The sequence below is a fragment of the Ursus maritimus genome, unplaced genomic scaffold (genome assembly GCF_017311325.1).
Source record: "Ursus maritimus isolate PB19 unplaced genomic scaffold, ASM1731132v1 scaffold_5, whole genome shotgun sequence".
Taxonomy (NCBI): domain Eukaryota; kingdom Metazoa; phylum Chordata; class Mammalia; order Carnivora; family Ursidae; genus Ursus; species Ursus maritimus.
In genome coordinates, this window is record NW_024426663.1 from 14,572,922 (window position 1) to 14,591,162 (window position 18,241).

The following is an 18,241-nucleotide window of genomic DNA, read 5'->3' on the forward strand; positions in this document are numbered from 1 at the left end:
AACATAATCCCAGGGGAGCTGTGGAGGCCTTTATGGGTTTAGCGGACTTTCGTAGCAGTTGGGTAACCTGGGGAGGGATTATAATATATACTGCACACTCCATGTTCATACTACGATTGCCTTGTCTTTCTCCCTCTCCTATCTGGCCTCCTCAGCCCTGGAAAGTTCCAAATTCTTTTTTTTTTTTTTCTTTTAACTGAGATACAGCTGACATGTAACACTACATTAGTTTCAGGTGTACAAATAATGATTCAACATCTGTAGATGCTGCAAAATGATCACCACGTTCCAGTTACCATCCCGTTACCACATTACCTCTTAGCAACTTTCAGATAGACAATACAGTATTAACTAGTCACCATACTGTGTCTTACACCCAATGATGACATCTTATAACTAGAAGTTCATAACTTTTGACTTCCCTTTACCCTTTTCCCCCACCCCAATCCCCAACCTCCACCTTTGGCAAACACCAATCTGTTCTCTGTATCTGGGAGCTTGGTGGCTCTTGTTGTCACTGTTGTTTTAAGATGCCACATATAAATGAGATCACACGGTATTTGTCCTTCTCAGTCAGACTAATTTCATTAACGTAATACCCTCAAGGTCCACCCGTGTCACAAACGGCAAGATTTCGTATTTCTTATACCTGAATAATACTCCATTGTGTATATACACCACGTTTGCCTTATCCCTCCATCCACGGATTGAGACAGGTTGTTTCCATGTCTTGGCGATTGTAAAAAATGCTGCAATGAACATGGAGGTGCAGATAGATTTTCAAGTTAGTTTCTTCATTTTTTTTTTTTTCAGATAAATACCCAAATGTGGAATTGCTAGATCACAGGGTAGTTTCATTTTTAATTTTTTGAAGAACCTCTTCACTGTTTTCCAGAGTGGCTGCACCAATCTACATTTCCACCAGCATCATGTGAGGGTTCCCTTTTCTCCACATCCTCGCAGACCCCTCTTATCTCATCTTTTTGATAATAGCCATTCTAACAGGGGTGAGGTGATACTTCATTGTGGTTTTGATTTGCATTTCTCTGCTGAACATCTTTTGATGTGCCTGTTGACCATATCTATGTCTTCTTTGGAAAAAACTCTGTTCAGATTCTCGGCCCATGTTTCAATCACACTGTATTATTTTGCTTTGTTGCTATTGAGATGTATGAGTTCTTTACATATTTTGGATATTAACTCATTCTAGATAAATGATTTGCAAGCATTTTCTCCCATCCAGTGGCTTGCCTTTTCATTTTGTTGGAAAGTTCCAACTTCTTAACCCTTTATTATGCAGAGTGGCTTCTCTACTCAAAAGTCTTGGCCCCAGCCAACATTCAAGCCCACAGGGCTCACTTGCATGCTAAGTCATTATCAAAGAATTTTTTTTTAAAGATTTTACTCATCTACTTGATCGAGAGAGAGAGCAGCAGAAGAAGCAGGCTTCCTACTGAGCAGGGAGCCCAATGCGGGGCTCTATCCCAGGACCCCAGGATCACGACGTGAGCCGAAGACGGACGCTCAACCTCCCGAGCCACCCAGGTGCCCCTGAAAGCATTTTTCTAAATAAAGGCAGTTATTTTGTTAAGAGAAATTCTGGTACCAGCGGTAAAGGTAATATAAATGTCTTTATCTCATCACAGGCATCTACAAAATAACAATATTCTACATATCTTACGTGTAATGGAAATTATCTGTGAAACATAATTATGCTTGAGAAACACAGGCAGTATTCCCAAATTTATTCCAACATTTCAACATCCGAGGTAAAATAATTGCAGGACACTGTGTTAAACTTGTTTTAAAAAAGGTTTATTTGTTACAAAATGTTAAATACTAAAACTAAAAACATATAAATTCAGGTCAGGCTATATTAAAATACATACATACCCTTAGCAAAATTATTAAAGATTGAATTAAACAGATGCTCTAAATAAAATAAAGTACTCTCGAGGAAAATTTTTTTCTAATTAAGTATGTCAGTGTAGTGTAGTTCTTAAAACTGCAATTGAAAAGTTAAGCTGTCTTGGAAGTTAAAATTACCCAATTGTTCAGTTTCCTGCAACTGCCCAGTATGAAGCCACCATGCTGGCTGGACAGGGTGAATTTCAGTTGTGTTACTGAAACTTCTATTTTATAAGTCTACTCTCTTATAATAGGAACAGAGAGCAGTCAGAAGTATACAAAGGGTTATATAAGGTGAAAACCTGGCCCAAAAAGAAAAGGCCTTAGTTCTATCACACAGTATCTTCTCTAATTAAAATGATTGGTAAATATATTGAAGCAGAGATGAACACAGCATACATTCATCTAGAAATAACCTTTCAATTAAAAAAAAAAACTCAAAAAGAGCACTCATTTCTCCAAGATAGTTAAGTATTTTTAAATTTCTTGTTATTTTAAATTGAGTTAATTCAAAGGTACTGAAGAGTCTAGGTTTAAGAACTAATCTGATTACGGTTCTGACCAGCTCTGGAGAGCCACGACAGCAGCGTGTTTGAGTTACTCACACAGGTGGTAAAGGACCTTCGTAATAAAATCTACGTGCTCGACACCCACAGAGCACCAGCTTCCAAACTCAACTTCCATTCAGGTTAAACAACCTCAAAGTATCTATAGTCTATGAAAATGTTAAATAGTATTTTCAAGAAAATACTTTATTTTGCTCTAGAACTTAATGTTTTTTCAATTTCCTAGATCAAAAGTTACCGACTTGGAGTTTTAAGTGTTGTAATTCACACGGGGGAAAGACCACCTTAGGAAGAACATAAGGCTATTGCTGTGTTTTAAAAGATCTTAAATGTGATGAATTTCTAAAAATCTACTATAGTATTTATTCTTTACAATGTTTATCCTTATCAAATGGGATCTGCCAAGAGTTGATTAACTCAAGTAATTAAAATACAAAAAACATAAAATGCATTCCAGTAATCTGCATCAATACAATCGAATTAAAATCAGGTTTCTTGGAAGATACATATAGGGGATGTTTACTGTTTTACTCTAACAGTGTTGATATACCTCCAAGGACTAATTGTATAGTATTATGTCTAATACTGTGGTATAAAACTGTTTAATCAAGCTTTTGAATAGTTGGAAAAACTCGATGTTCTTGAAAATCATTAGAAATTAAAAGAAAAATATATCCCAATACTGAATTACAGATGAAAACAATGTTAACAATAAATAGTAATTTGGTTTTCCATCTCTCGGCTTGTGAGCTTCCGATGTAATTATTTCTGTTGACATGTGATACAAGAGAGACTGTAATTCTATCCTACTGCTATTTTCTCTCTATGTACTGAGTCTTTGATTTATAACCTTTCTCTTAACTTACTGGGTTATCTTGAAGGACAAGATTCATGCTACTCACTAAATAACCTTGCGGTCCTCAGAAAGAATTCAAACAATTCAAGCTGCTCAGTAAGTACACGAAACAAAAAACTCTTAAGCCACTGATTGCAATTTCTCTAGAAAGCATCTCTTCCTACAAGCATCATTTTAAGTGCATTTTAAATTCACACTGGTCAGTCGCTTTTACCAACGTCCTGGTCTTAGAATGAGCAAGAAGACATTTGTTCAACTGTGATAGAGCCAGAACTGTGAGTGTTTTAAAGCTGAGTAAACACAAGGCATGTGTCTCTTGCCCCCGGAGGTGGCAGCAGAGCACCGCCCCCCCCCCACAGATGCCCCCAAGGATGGGAATTCCCACGTGATCTCTTCCCTCCAGCAAGCCTCCTTCTCTTCCCTCGATGTCAATGCCTCTTTTTTGCTTTCAGAGAGAATGATGTTTGAGTAAGAAAATGCAGTACATATCCTGCTAGGAGACATAGATAATTTGGGGGGCCCAGTACAAAGTGAAAATGCAGGGCCTTTCTTTAAACATTATTAAGAATTTCAAGATGGCGATAGCAGAGCATCGAACCAAGCACGGGGCCCTGTGTGACGACACAGGTTACACGGCCATAAAGCTAGCCCTGTGCAGGTTTCCTGCCCAATCAGGATCCCACAGAACAGACGAGGTGGTTCAGCTGGGCTGTCCACATAAAAAACAAAGTTTTCTCATGATGGTTCAAACACTGTCACTGATTTGAAACCAACTGGCGTTTTTCACTTTCAAAACCCCATGCACATTTCTACTCCTAAAATTTCGGATTGATCAGCTTTACCCTAGATTTTTCATTACTGAAATAATCATACTGGGTCTTTAAAATGCCCTTATTTTAATAGAGCAATTCATCAGACATGATGAAAATTTCTAATTAATACTACATGATTTTTTTTTAATTTAAACATTACTTAACCAGGAGGGGTATTAATATCACTAAAGCGACAGGGCATCTTAAAGAGAAAAAGAAGCTGTATGACAGCTTTATATACTAGGATGGTGAAGCCTTAGTTTTAGCCTGTGGTATATTTTGTTCCCTTTTAAGATCACAATAGTAGTTTTTTTCAGAGAACTAAGAAATCCACTAAGCTGTATGGTAATTTTTTAAACGCCCATATTGGTTTCAGTCACAGAATTTTACTGGAACACAGAGGTATCCCATTCTTCTTCTTCATAATAGTAATAATAATAATAAAAAGCGTATGTATATAAAAGCTCTGGGTTACATTACTAAGCAACGACATTTCCGGGAGTGAATATACTTCCTGTATTCCGCAAGCTGCTTCAAGTACATATTCGATGGCCATCTGTGCTTTTCAACAAAACTGCGTTCTTCCACTAAAATTTTTAGAAAAAGAATGTTAATTGCATATATTTTATTTTGGATCAAGTTTAGATATTAACTACTGATGCCCTATTTAACAGATTAGATCTGAGTCCGGCTACATTTCCCCTACCTTTCCCTCAACGCTTCCACAACTGTTCAACACACTTTTGGTTAAATCAGTCATCAGGATTTAAATTATTATGTGATTTGCAACAATATATGTCTTGTCCACTGCTTCATCAAGTACTATGTATATTCTTTTGTTTTTCCGCATAAGACTTATTTTTCTTGGCGGTAACAGACTTGTTTTTCATTGACTTTTCCTTGCAGCTACCTCAGCCTCCCAAACTCCTTAAGGTCCTCTCAAGCCTATTCTCCACCCAGCCACAGTCACTCTGGTGGCAGCTGCCCGCCCCTTCTCCTCACAGCCCTGCACCCTCCTGCTTTCCAGGCCTCCTGCCTGCTTCCGTGTTGGATCCCTCCGTTCTTGGACTCCAGGCTTTTCACTCAAGTTTATTTTCCATTTCTGGTGAAGCACAACCTTTATTAGCTCCCTGAAAAAGGGGGTACATATGAAGTATTTTTGAGACCTTGCTTGTGATGAAATATCTTTATCCTCTTCACACACGATTGATAATTTGGTTTGGTATAGAATTCTAGGCGGAAAACTTCCCTCAGAATGTTGAAGACAGAATTCCATTGCATTCTAGTTTCCAAGGTTATTAAACACTCCTCTACCGTTCAGATTTATAGCTCTTGGCAAGTAATCTGTGTTCTTTTAAAACTTTCATATTTTTCTATTTATATTCGGCATTCTTGCACGTCCCAGGGATGGACTTTGTTCACTCATAACACTGCGCGCTTAGGCGGTCCTTTCAATCTGAAGACTCGGTCCTTCAGGACCAGGATAATTTCTCGTATTACTTCCTTGGTAATTTCCTCTCCACTGTTTTATTCTGTATTAACTTCATTTACTCAGAAAATTCATCTCCTGGATTGAGCCCCAAATTTTTTTAAAAAACTTTCTTTCTTTCCTCTTTATCTTTTTGTCTTACTTTTTGGAAGATGTCCTCATTTTTATCTTTCAACATTTATTTATTTATTTATTTATTTATCTTTCAACTTTTATGTAGTTGTTTCAACTCTCTTATTTATTTAGGGTTCTTTGTTTGTTTGTTTTTGCTATCCTGTTTGCAATTTCCAAGAACAACTTCGTTTTTGTATTGTTTTCTAAACTACGTATGATAAAGCACACATAACATAAAATTTACTATCTTAACGATTTTTAAGTATATAGTTCAGTATCATCATGTACATGCACATTGCTGTGCAATTTCCAGAACTCTTTTCGTCTTGCAAAATTAAAACTCTGTACTTATTAACAACTCCTCATTTCCCCATCCTCTCAGTCCCTGGCAACTATCATTCTACTTTCTGTCTTTGGGAATACTATTTTTTTTTTTTAAGATTTTATTTATTTATTCAACAGAGATAGAGACAGCCAGTGAGAGAGGGAACACAAGCAGGGGGAGTGGGAGAGGAAGAAGCAGGCTCATAGCGGAGGAGCCTGATGTGGGGCTCAATCCCATAACGCCGGGATCATGCCCTGAGCCGAAGGCAGACGCTTAACTGCTGTGCCACCCAGGCGCCCCGGGAATACTGTTTCTTTTTAAATAACATTTTCTCCTGCTTTATAAATTTATATCTCTTATTCTCTGAGGATATTAATTTTAGGACTTTTGAAGGTTTTTTTTTTTCTATTCTTTGTTCCTCTAAATTCTTTCTCTTCTGTTTTTATTAATTTTATTTTGGTTTTGGTGTTTATCTTTCATGTTAGATATTGCCTAAAATACCTGAAGATCCTCAGTTGTATCCTTACGTTTAAGACTGAGGTGTGACATAGCTGTTTGGATATCTTGTGGTCATGGGTAGCACTTACTGATGGTGGAATAATTGAACAGATATCTGTTGGGTTCACTGAAAGAATTTCCAAATGATTGCACCTATATATTTTTTTTCCAGGGCCAGAGAAAGATGCTTCAATCTCATGCCCAAAGTGTGGGAGTCAAGGCAGCAACATCTGGTGCCAGAATTCTAGAATCTGGACACGGGAAGAGGCTGGTGGCTTACTATACAATGTGTACACTTCCACAGGATCCCCATGTATTCAGGTCAGCTCCTTAACAAATTCCAGCTCTACCTGGAATTTGTGATTCTATAACTCTTTTGGCTGAATTTCTCCAGGAATAAACCTCCCATCTCCAAGGATGATGAAGGAGAAGGAGTTGCCTGCCTGGGTGGGATGGAGTGCAGCAAAAGCTTCTTCATAACTTTCTTTTTTTTTTTTTTAGATTTTATTTATTTATTTATTTATTTATTTATTTATTTATTTATTTATTTAAGAGAGAGAGAGAGCTCACGCAAGCTGAGGGGGAGAGAATCACAAGCAGACCCCGTGCTGAGCACAGAGCCCAATGAGGGGCTCGACCCTAAGACCCCAAGACCAGGACCCAAGCCAAATCCCAGAGTCGGATGCCCAACTGACTGAGCCACCAGGCGCCCCTTCCTCATAACTTTCAACTAATTCTACTGCTTTCAGCCCCCAGCCTCATTCTGCTTTCTGAAATACCTGGTCTTGCAAATCTCTAAGGCTTCTTGGTGTTCTGCTGAGTGACTCAGCTTGCTTCTCATCCACATTCCCTTCTGTGGGTACTTAGGTTTCCTTCTGCTAAGTCAGTTCCCACTTCCTCATCTACTGTTTGACCTTATATATTAGAATTCAGATTAATGAGGTCATGATTCAGGCTGCAGGACTTGGACAAAAAGAAACGACCTAGTGGTTCAGGGAAGTTAGTCGTAGGGTTCATTAGTGAGCAAACGTGACGTAAGACTACTCCCTTGGTTAAGATTTAAACAGAGAGAAAAGTTATCGCAGATGAGCTCTGGCAGCCAGCAAAAACCAAAACAAGACAAAAAACTCCACACTATATAATATGCAACATAATACTGAGCTAAATTAAACTGTGAGAATAATGAACCCATAAACGCCAAGAGTAACTTATATTCCTAATGCATTGCTGTTTGTGTTCCAAAGAGTCCAACATATAAAATATACTAACATTTAATGAGCTATTTAACCGAGTTCTGCTATATCAAAGCCAGCATTAACATGACATCTCTTCTCATCTCACTTTTCAGTTTCTAAACACCCCTAAAGAATTCTCAGGAAAGAGAAAACGGTTCACAGAGTTCCGATAATAACTCGATAATTTTTGAAACTTGAAAATGGGAAATTATTTAAGGGAGCCGTAAACTGTGATAAGAACCCTTCCAACTTCAAGTGACCGTGTAAGGCAGTTCAAGTGTGAGACAACAGGGAGGAGAGGTGACTAGGACATTCTGGAGGAGACATGTTCCTATAAATGCTCAGCTCCAGGTTGCTGCCATGTGGGAAGATGGGCCCAGGGCTGCCAGATCTTCCAACTTTTCCAAAGAAGCCAGAAATTTGGATTTTTAAGATATGACATGTTACAATTTTTAAATGGTGACACTAAAAAAAAAGTAATACCATGTGGTCCAAATAAAACCTCTTGGTAGACTGTATTCTACTTTTGACCCACGGATTCCCAGTTTGTGACCACTCAATTAGACTATCTCGTTCTCCCTTATCCACCAGGGGCTTTTTCTCTGCCCCCAAGGACACGTCACAGCAGGTCCTGAACAGAAACAGGTACCACTGAATGGGAGCATTCATGATACCTTTTTAGTTCCTATCAAAGGAAGAGAAGACAGTCAGGGACACAGCCTCATCCTCTTACCCTGCTTCTCAAATTACACGGTGGAGTCCTATTTCTCACTATGCCAGGTGGTCATAACATACTTTATAGTCAATTATGTAAGTAATAAAATAAAATAAAAATGTATAACTCAAAGGATTTATAGAGCACCTTTCTCCGCAGGTTGTATAGTACTCCGTGTGTGGCATTCATCTATACAGGATAGTAAATGGAAAACAATCTCACTCTTTTAAGAATGAAGGGGACCTAAGGCCGCATAACAAAGGTAGTTCTACAATCACAATGTTCACTCATTTCATTCTGAATTGATTTCTTAAAGAATGACTGTATTAGAATGTCCCTATTAACAGCAAGAAGTGTGCCTTCTCTTTAGGAATGGAATTAGTTTGTTCCTTTTTTGCACGAAGTAGATAGTTAGGAAATATCTATATTCCGCTTTATTATGTCACTCTACTGTACTAATAACTAAGTCTACATAAGAAGGCTCCCAATAGGCATACAGTGTTGGTCAACTAACTGAATACATCTGCCAAAAATAGACTGTTTCCTGGTTTCCTCATCTGTGCAAGAAGATGAAAGAAGCCGGGGATTTTCAAATATTTCAGCAGCAGATTATCTTTTACAAGTAGAATTTTACGGAGAACCCTAAGATATAAAGCAGATAAAAGTGGAACTACTCTGGCTGAAGAGCGAAGGGGTCTAAGAACTACAAACTTAGCCTTCTCTTCTTCCTTCCCCCTCTTCCCTCAGCTATTCCCGGCTCTCTGCCCCCACCTCAGAAAACCTTCAGGAATCTCCAAGGACACTTTCCTGCTTAATGTTTAAAACTACTTAACTAGGTGATCTTTTTGCCTTTTAACTTGATTATTCCTTGAGCCTATTCACAGTGTTAGGCAACCATCATCACTATCTATTCAAGGTAACCTGAGCAAACCATCGTTATCTAAATTGACGGTCTACTCTGATGACTACTCTGTTCTCATTTTCTTTCCTCTTATGCAGCGCTCAGAAGCTCACACTTTGATTGGTTTTCATCTTTACGCCCTACCTTAAAGATCACACTAGGTATCCTCTCCAGTAAGTTTTGCAACATTCTTTGACTAATAAAAATACTGTTTTTTCCCAAGTAATATAATGGATTCCTACACAGATATACTTAAATAGACACAGATATCAGAACAATAGACCCACATATTATAAATAACAATAGTTAAAATTCCTTCACAAGAAAAAAATGCTTAAATCTGTACTATTTAAATTTTGCTTCTAACTTAGGTGGTTAAAACCAAGATATCATTTATTACAATCAAATGCCACCTGAGGCAACCTTATCTCTCTACTTCAGAAAAAAGGTGCATTTTAAAACGGATGGGAGCTATAAAACTGTAACACAGGTCAAGCTATTTTTATAACCAGGTGACTGTAAGTTAAAGTGTCCTCAATTACAGCACTGTGTAGTTAAGAGGAATGTATTACACTTTTTTTTTACTTTTTTTTTTTTTTAACAACGACTATTCCTACAAACTATGTCTTAAACCTAAGAACAAAGACCGAAGTTTTCTTTTCAAAACAGTAATTGGCTATCTACCTGAAAGATCCTGAAATTCAGGTTTTTGGCTGAAGATGAGGTAGTTAGTGGCGATGAAATGGAGTAGCCAGGTTGAAAGGCAGTCGGAGTGGTGAAACTGCAAGAAAAATGGAAAGTGAAACAATGTACATAATAACCATCAAGACGATGACTAGGTGGAGAGAATGGTCTGGGAGAAGTCGTGGAGAGCCCGACTCCATCCCGACTGCGTCCAGGTGTGATGCAGCCTTCTGCCTACTCTGAGAGCAGAAAGGAAAAGGGAGAATTATTCACATGTAATAATAAAATTACATCAGCGAGGAAACCAAATCAAACGAGTAACAAGCCGCCGGTGCTGGAGCTGCACAATGGCTTATACGGCGGCACGCGGCATCAGTGGTTAGCAGAGACTCTTTGAGGTTCTTAAGGATTTCCTTTAAGCTTTTAATCTTAGGTCAGGGCCTTCACTAACTGCGCTTATATCTGTGTAGCAGAGATAAGATTATGGTTAGCAAAGGTACACACTTGTCCATATCTAAACAAGTTCACCTGAGGAGCAAACCGAAAAACATTTTGTGGAGAGAATGTCAACAACCTAAGGGTTTGGGTTTCAATGTGTACATATATTTCTATGAGAAGGCTATGTCTGAACAGTTGCTTCTAACTAGGATGTAGTTAAAAGGACGCTTTTAACTAGGATGTAGTAATCCTGCTCACTGAGCAGGACTTCTAGCACATTTCTCATTCTGAGTTTCAAACGCTAATGGGAGGGAAACTCAGAGCACCACGGCCATGACATCCTCACCCTGGTGCCGATCCAGTGATGCTCACTGATCCATCTAACCGCTCAGTTCAGACTACAGTAACCTGCCGGCAGGCCACTCTGATACAAGAGTATAGTTCTTTTTGTTATAATTGTGGTTAAAATACACATAACATTTTAACCTTTAAGGGTACCAGGGGCATTAAATACATTCAGATGATCATGCAACCATCATCACTATCTATTTCCAGAATGTTTTTATCATCCCAAACTGCAACTCTATATTCATTAAATCATAACTCCCTTTTTACCCCTACCTCTAGTCCCCGGTAACCACTATTCTATTTTTCTCTCTATGAATTTGACTATTCTCGGTACCTCATAGACACTGACTCATACAATAGGTATGCTTTCTCTGTCTGGTTTATTGTACTTAGTATAATGTCCTCAAGTTTCATCCGTGTTGCAGCACATATTACAGCGTCATTCCTTTTTAGGACTGAGTAAGATTCCACTGTATGTATAGACCACATTTTATTTATTCATTCATCTGTTGATGGACATTTACGTTGTTTGCACCTTGAAGCTAAATATAGCTCTTTAAAGGAAACTCAAAAATAGTAGAGAAGCAATAAAAAATGCTAAATCAAAGAAAGATTTATAATCTCAAATCTTAAGGAAGAAACTCAAGTATTGCTTTTTCAAAAAGTATAATGTGGGAATATTTTCACATGTAAATCCACAGGTTCCTCTGATTTTCAGTATACAAAATCAGAATTTTTGAATTGTAAGACACTTTATGGTTCATCGAATCCCACATCACATTTTACCAATTTTTATTCGCCTTAACTTTTAGCAGATAAATGTGAGTGACCGCAAAGAGATAGAACAAGAATGTGTAGCTATTTCAGCAGAAGCCTCCGGCACTATCAGATGATTAACCCAGAGAAGATAACCCAGAAATGAAGGCTCGGAACATCGCCCAAGGGCTGTGACTTTAAAGAGAGGGAAGATCATAGAAATGAATAGCTGGCTATGAAAACATGGCTAACATGCAGAATTTTATTTTTGGCTAAGATTTAAGATATTGTAATTGTAGGCTCTTGGTGAAGATAGAAAACAGTTCACTGTAAGAACTACCTTTTTTTGGAAGAATATGTGCTAACCTGAGAAAGCAGTTTTGTTTATTTATTTAATAATTAAGTTATTTATTTGAGAGAGAGAGAGAGAACATGCATGCGCGTGTGTGCACACCCAAGCATGAGTGGGAGGGGCCCAGGGAGATGGAGAGAGAGAATCTTAAGCAGAATCCCTGCTGAGCATGGAGCCCGACTGGGGGCTCAGTCTCACAACCCCAAGATCACAACCTGAGCAGAAACCAAGAATTACATGCTTGTCTGACTGTGCCACCCAGGCACTCCTGACAAAGCAGGTTTAAACTGAAATAACGGAATAAAAAAGAAAGGCTTTAAAAATCCCATTAACAAAATGTTATAGCATTTAATAGCTCTGTGAAGAATAATAATGGTGGGGAAAATACCCAGAAGCTCACAAAAAAAAGATCAGATACAAAACTGGTGGCCTGAAGCAGCCAAATATTAATGCACAGATTATAAGTAAGATATTGAGTTTTTGTAAGTAAGATACTGAGTTTGAAACTTTAATACGGTTAACAGAACTTCAGAGGAATCACCGAAGTTCGACCAGTTAGGGTATAAAAGGGAGCAGAGATAAGGAGATGTCTACCTGAGTTCAAAGGACTTAATCTGATTAAGGGAAAGAAGCTTCTCTTGCATGTTAAAAGTTCAACTTGATGGAAACAGACAAATTTGCAGGTAGAATCATGGTAAAGAACTGAGAAATGTTGGGGGAAGGGGAAGGGGAAGGAGGAAGCAGAAGTGAGAGAATGCCAAACTGCTCAACTATACCAAAGATATGAAGGATGCTTTCTTGATAAACAACGCAAAACTAGCAGAGATGATAATAGAGTATTTGGATATTTTGATTATTCAAAAAGCTACTCAAAGTCTAATTCTGCTAAAAGACAATTTCACCTCCCAGAAGTCAGAGAAACAATGAAGGAAAGGTTAACTAAATTTTGACCAACAGTATGAACTGGCTGGTGAACTAAAACCTCAAACTAGGAACTTACAAGAGAACTGGCAAAGAAAATGATCCTGTTATCTTGCATTTGTAATTGCCGAATTAGGGACCACCAGGAATAGAACAAAGGAAAACTGGTAAATGGAGACTTAATCTGAGAAAATAGAAAAGTCTTCAGAAACAAAAAGAAAAATTCAAAGAGGGCTGGTATCTTCAACTTTTAAAGTTAAAGAGAAATAAATAAGGATAATTACATAATCAGAAAGCATAGAGTCAGGAAAAACAGGTCAGTAACAACCACTGACGCCGCCATCATAAATGACACCAGTGAGGAAACGTGCGCAAGTGCACGCGTGTGACCTAAAACATCAGTGCAACTGGACAGGAAGTTCTCGGATGCAGGAACTAAAAGGATACGACGAGATAAGGAAGAGAAGATTATGATCATTTTTTTAAAGAATGACAGACTTGGTTGAATTGTATGAAAATGATATATCAAAAATGAAGAGAGATTGTGAAAAATACCAGAAAGAATGAAAAATAAATTTTAAACTAAATCTAGAGGTTAGCTATTTATCCCAAGCTCAATGTAAATACCTTACAAGGAGAGATCAAGGTTTTGTTTTGTTTTACTTGTAGCAAGAATTACTACCACAATGCACTCACTGGGCCAGAGACCTCTGTGGTGTTAGCAAAGGACTTAGCGCTCCTGTGCACACTGCCTACACTCGTGAGCTCAGTGGCCAGTCAGCGGCCTCAGCCCCAAGCTCCAACACTGTGCAGAAGGCTACTCAGTTTTTTAAATTTGTATTTATGCTTTAAATTAAATATATAAGGTCTTAAGACTTGATTATGAAAGAAATGAACTCCAAAATAGTTAAGGAGACAGAGAAGACCTAGATGCTTAAAATGAATTCCCTTCTATGCCCAGAAATACACGTTATTGCTTTATGAATTCAACTCAACATGGAGGCAAGCTTTTAGCAGTTTGTCCTTTGCCCTGTTATGTGGCTCCATTTTAGCAACTTGAAGACAAAGTTGTCCTATTTTTCTAACTTTGGATATCAAATTGATAGGGATAGCCAAATGTTGTATGCCAGATAACATTTTACAAAGTCCTGATAGTCACCAATGATGGACCAAATATATTCCTATAAAAAGATCTAGAAGGTTCAGCTTACAGCAAGTTCAATATACACCATTATATTCCACCATGGCCGCAAGCCCTAAAACTGTCATAGAGCAGAGGACAGGACAGTAGAATAACCATCGGAAGAATGCCGGGTCTGGATAAACTTCCTGCTCCCCCTTTAGTGGGAATGAGGAAATAACAGATTTTTGACTGGCACATCTGCAGGTGCCAGAAGATTTCAAGACCGCAAATCTAGTTGACTTATAGACCGACCTAGACCTTTGTCTGATTCAGATTCTAGGGTCTTTGTGACTGCAGTTATTCACAATTAGCTTAACCATGCAAGACCTGTTTCCGAGAACGTGTGGCAATGCAATTCTCAAAAACAAAAAGGCCCTAAGCTTAGAAGAAGACAAAAAGTATGGTGTACTGTAGTGATTCTCAACTCAAACGTTTTTACTGAATGTACATGAGACGAATCGATAAATGGCATTTGGAAAGTATTAATGAAGTACACCAATACCTCCTACAGACAACCAGGAACTTCAAAACATGGCCGTGAAGTAAAAACAGGAATGAATGAACAAATAAATGAGGTTAGCCTAACCATCTCTGTCAGTATGCATGGACCAACTCTGTCATTTTTCTTTTGCGAACCTAAGATGTGACTGCTCTGGGGAAATTCAACCTTAGTTCTCTTTCCTACAATGCCAATATGGCGCAATAAAGCACCATACTCTGATGACTCCAATTCAGGCCGCCATTCAGGTGAAAACCTTCCTGTCAGCAAATTCTACCTCCTTGGAAAAAACTGCTCAAATATCCGATGCTTCAAAATGATCTGGCCACAGAATTAGTTGTGAGGGCACTTCACCCTCATTTGGCCAAAATTCCAAACCGAGACAAGCACTACTGTATCTCTCAACAAACAGAAATTTTTTTAAAGTAGTAGAATTTTTAGAAGAATTTTCTTTTTTTTTTCACTCCAACAACCAGGTAGGTAGGGGCAAGTACCTTGGCCTTCTTGAGCAGGTCCACTATATCCAGGTTCATGGAGGCCAGCTCCCTGCTGGGCATGCTCTGCAGCTGCGTGATGATGAACAGCTCGCAGATGTGCTGCAGTCTGGACACCTGATACATCTCCGCGCAGATCAGGAGACACATAGCCTGAAAAATCCCAGCTGACGCGGGAAGGGAAGTAAGAAAAAATGGACAATGAGGCTGTTTCTGTTATGACCTAAAGCAAAACCACAACAGAAAGCAAACCAACGACAATAGAACAGGGCTGACTAGATCATCCAGCGTAGGACAGAATGCAGAGAAAAAGCCTGGAAGCAATGAGTCTGCAGTCAACACTAGTGAGCCATTTTCTTTCTTTACTTATTTTGAAAGATTTTATTTTTAAGGAATCTCTACACCCAACACATGGCACAAACTCACAATCCTGAGATCCAGAGTTGCACACTCCACCGGCGGAGCCCCTACAAATAGGCGCCCCTATTATGCCCTTTTAAAAAGAATTAATTTAGGCCTTAGTACTCCGAAGTGAATCTTTTCCTTGTTGTTTTTTTAATTCTTCAGAGAAGGCGATTCTACAATTGCCCTTAAATAATCAATTCTAAGGCTGTTATGTAATTCTTTACGCTAGCTAAACTAAATCCTTGCAATTTTGCTTCTCTTTAGTCACCAGGTGTGTTTGTTGTTTTTATTGTGGTAAAACAAACATACGATTTATCACTGACCACTTTAAAGTGTATGGTTCGGTGGCATTAAGGTACATTCACACTTCGGTGCAACCATCACCATCATCTATCTCCAGAACTTTTTTCTTCTTCCCAAACTGAAACTCTCTATCCCTTAAGCCATAACTCCTCATTTCCACCTTCCTTAACCCCTGGCAATCGCTAAGGTTGTTTGTTTTTAAACTTCCCTAGAAGTGATTTTTCAGGTTATTCTCTTTCTAAGCCCATCTGAAATTCCTTGCATTGTTTTGTAGCTAGGAACCAAGAACCCTATGTATGATCGATACTTAACATAATGAATAGACCACCTTTTTTTCTGTGATTTCCCAATGCAAACATTCTAGTACTGATCTACTTTGATTATTCACTTTGACTCATTCTTCTCCCCACATCTTTTATCAACTTTTAAAGGGCTTTGTCCTATAGTTATTAGTGCTTCTCTGAGCACTTTTTCTAATCAGCAAGAGAAGATCTAAAATCTGAAGCTTCAATGACAATAGTGGGAAGATGACTAAGAAACTAAATTTTCTTATTATTTTAAATCTGGGTCAAAATTTTTATTTAACAAATTCTCCAGTATCATTTTTCTTAAGCAAATATAATAAGCCAGTCTTTAACACTGACAGTAGCAACTCTAAGTGGCTCCAAAGTACTCTACAGCTGGCTGCAAGACCAGAATCAATTCAGTTAAAAAAGGAATTTTCTTTTTTTTTTTTTGAACTTCTAAAACCTTTCACTAGAGGGCTCACGACTTGTTTAAAACTTAAGAGATTTTAATAACAAAGGTTGAAAATCTTCCTAATCTAAAAGTAAAAGCAATAAATCTGAAGAGAGGGATGGTCTGAAATGTGTGTTTTCTTTTTATATTTGCTAGAGTACCTGGCCAGGTCTTGTAATCAAGGTCTCAGGCTCCTGATCAAGTAAACCACCAAGGATTTATTCTAGCTGTGTTTGTGGTAGTTGTGTTTGTGGTGGGAGCCATCTAGTGGCCAGAGGTTGAAGATGAATTAAAGGGGCTTCCATGCCGGCGTCCCAAGGCTCTAGGACTGTAGAAAGGATTTTGCAATTTCTCCAAGGAGGCCCCAGCTAGAAAAAAACCTGCAAGATCTGTTCCAACCTATCGCTGCCAAAGATGATTAGTTTTTAGTCAGATAGTTCTAAGTCCGTGAATAGGGAAATAAATCCTACAGTCTGCTGGGGATCCTAAACATGTCAGGAAAAGTTTTTGGAGAAGTTAGTTTAAGGAGAGTATGACTTTAGGAGTAGTCAGAAGAAGCCTTTAAAAAACCCCACATTCCTGAGCCACAGAGATGACCAAAGGGTCTCAGAATATTCAAAGTCCTTAAAAGTGCCTCAATCACAAGTTAGAGCCATAAAAGCAGCTGCCCAAACCTCTTCTCTTTATGGAAGGGATGTCCCAATCTGTAGAATTAGTGACTGGGTACCACAAAACACCTCCATTTCTAGGGTATCCACATAATCAACACACTGTTGGGGTTGGCTGGGACATGGGAACTGACTGAAAATTCATTGTTGTCCCACTACCACCTCACCTGACTACCACATTCCATGATGTCAACTCTGATCAATCTTAAGCAAAAACAAATTTCACAGAAATTTATCAAAATGAGTGACAAGGAAATAAAAAATCATGAGCTATTACCTAATATTTAGACTGCTCACCTGGGCAACAGGAATCTGTGTATAGGTATTCTAAGAATGACAAGAAAGTCTCTTTGGAAACACCATAAACTGGAATCAGAACACTCTTTGCTTCCATGTAATTCCCATTAAACATGGCTGCCATCACTTCACAACGGGCCACCAGGATGGCCCTGTGAGCTGGCACCGTTGTACCTGCAAGGTTCAAAAGCGAAATAAAGCTAAGTTACATAAACTTGCAGAGTTGTTATTCTAGCAATCTCCCTTTCAGTTAGAGTGGTACTGTGTTAGGCACAAATAGCTGATGTCAGAAAGCAAGTTTGGGGAGATAACCAGCATTAATCAGAAACTTTTTAATTTTTAATTGAAAAATAGTTCAAAAGTTGATTCTGAAACCGACAATTTATAAAACAGGCAATTATTTGTTACTCAGCTTATATTTTCTGCAGATAGAAACTCTGAAATGAAATATTTTGCTGTGTATCCTTTTAATTGGCTTGGAATACCATCACCCATTCTTCCCCATGTGCCTCCCAAGAAAACACTGCCATTATCCTTCTTGGACACACTCAAAAGAATAGGTCTTGGCCATGCTTCTGCTAATGAGAAAGAAGAAACTCTAGAAAGTGAACTATCCCTTGGCCTAAGCAATCCATGTTACAGCAAGTACGGCAAGGGACTCTTCTTGGAGCCAAGGGGAGCATTTCATAAGTTATGGAAAATTTGGAAGGGGATGACCTAGTCCCCGGATGTCTCT

General features: G+C 38.5%; 1 protein-coding gene and 1 non-coding gene across 2 annotated transcripts in view; both read right to left on the reverse strand.

Moving 5' to 3' along the window:
* Positions 1-1,794: 1,794 nt before the first annotated feature.
* Positions 1,795-18,241, reverse strand: part of RHOBTB3 (Rho related BTB domain containing 3) — a 52,641-nt gene continuing 36,194 nt past the window's right edge. Inside the window, exons 9-12 of the mRNA XM_008700880.2 lie at positions 17,506-17,679; positions 15,095-15,261; positions 10,104-10,200; positions 1,795-4,729 (exon numbers count right to left, since the gene is read on the reverse strand). Of these exons, the coding sequence (XP_008699102.1) occupies positions 4,614-4,729; positions 10,104-10,200; positions 15,095-15,261; positions 17,506-17,679 (554 nt within the window). The 3' untranslated portion in view covers positions 1,795-4,613. The remainder of the gene's footprint in view (positions 4,730-10,103; positions 10,201-15,094; positions 15,262-17,505; positions 17,680-18,241) is intronic.
* LOC121100843 lies at positions 13,580-13,732 on the reverse strand. Its single transcript, XR_005832631.1, has one exon. It is a non-coding gene; the product is annotated as a small nucleolar RNA SNORA62/SNORA6 family (small nucleolar RNA).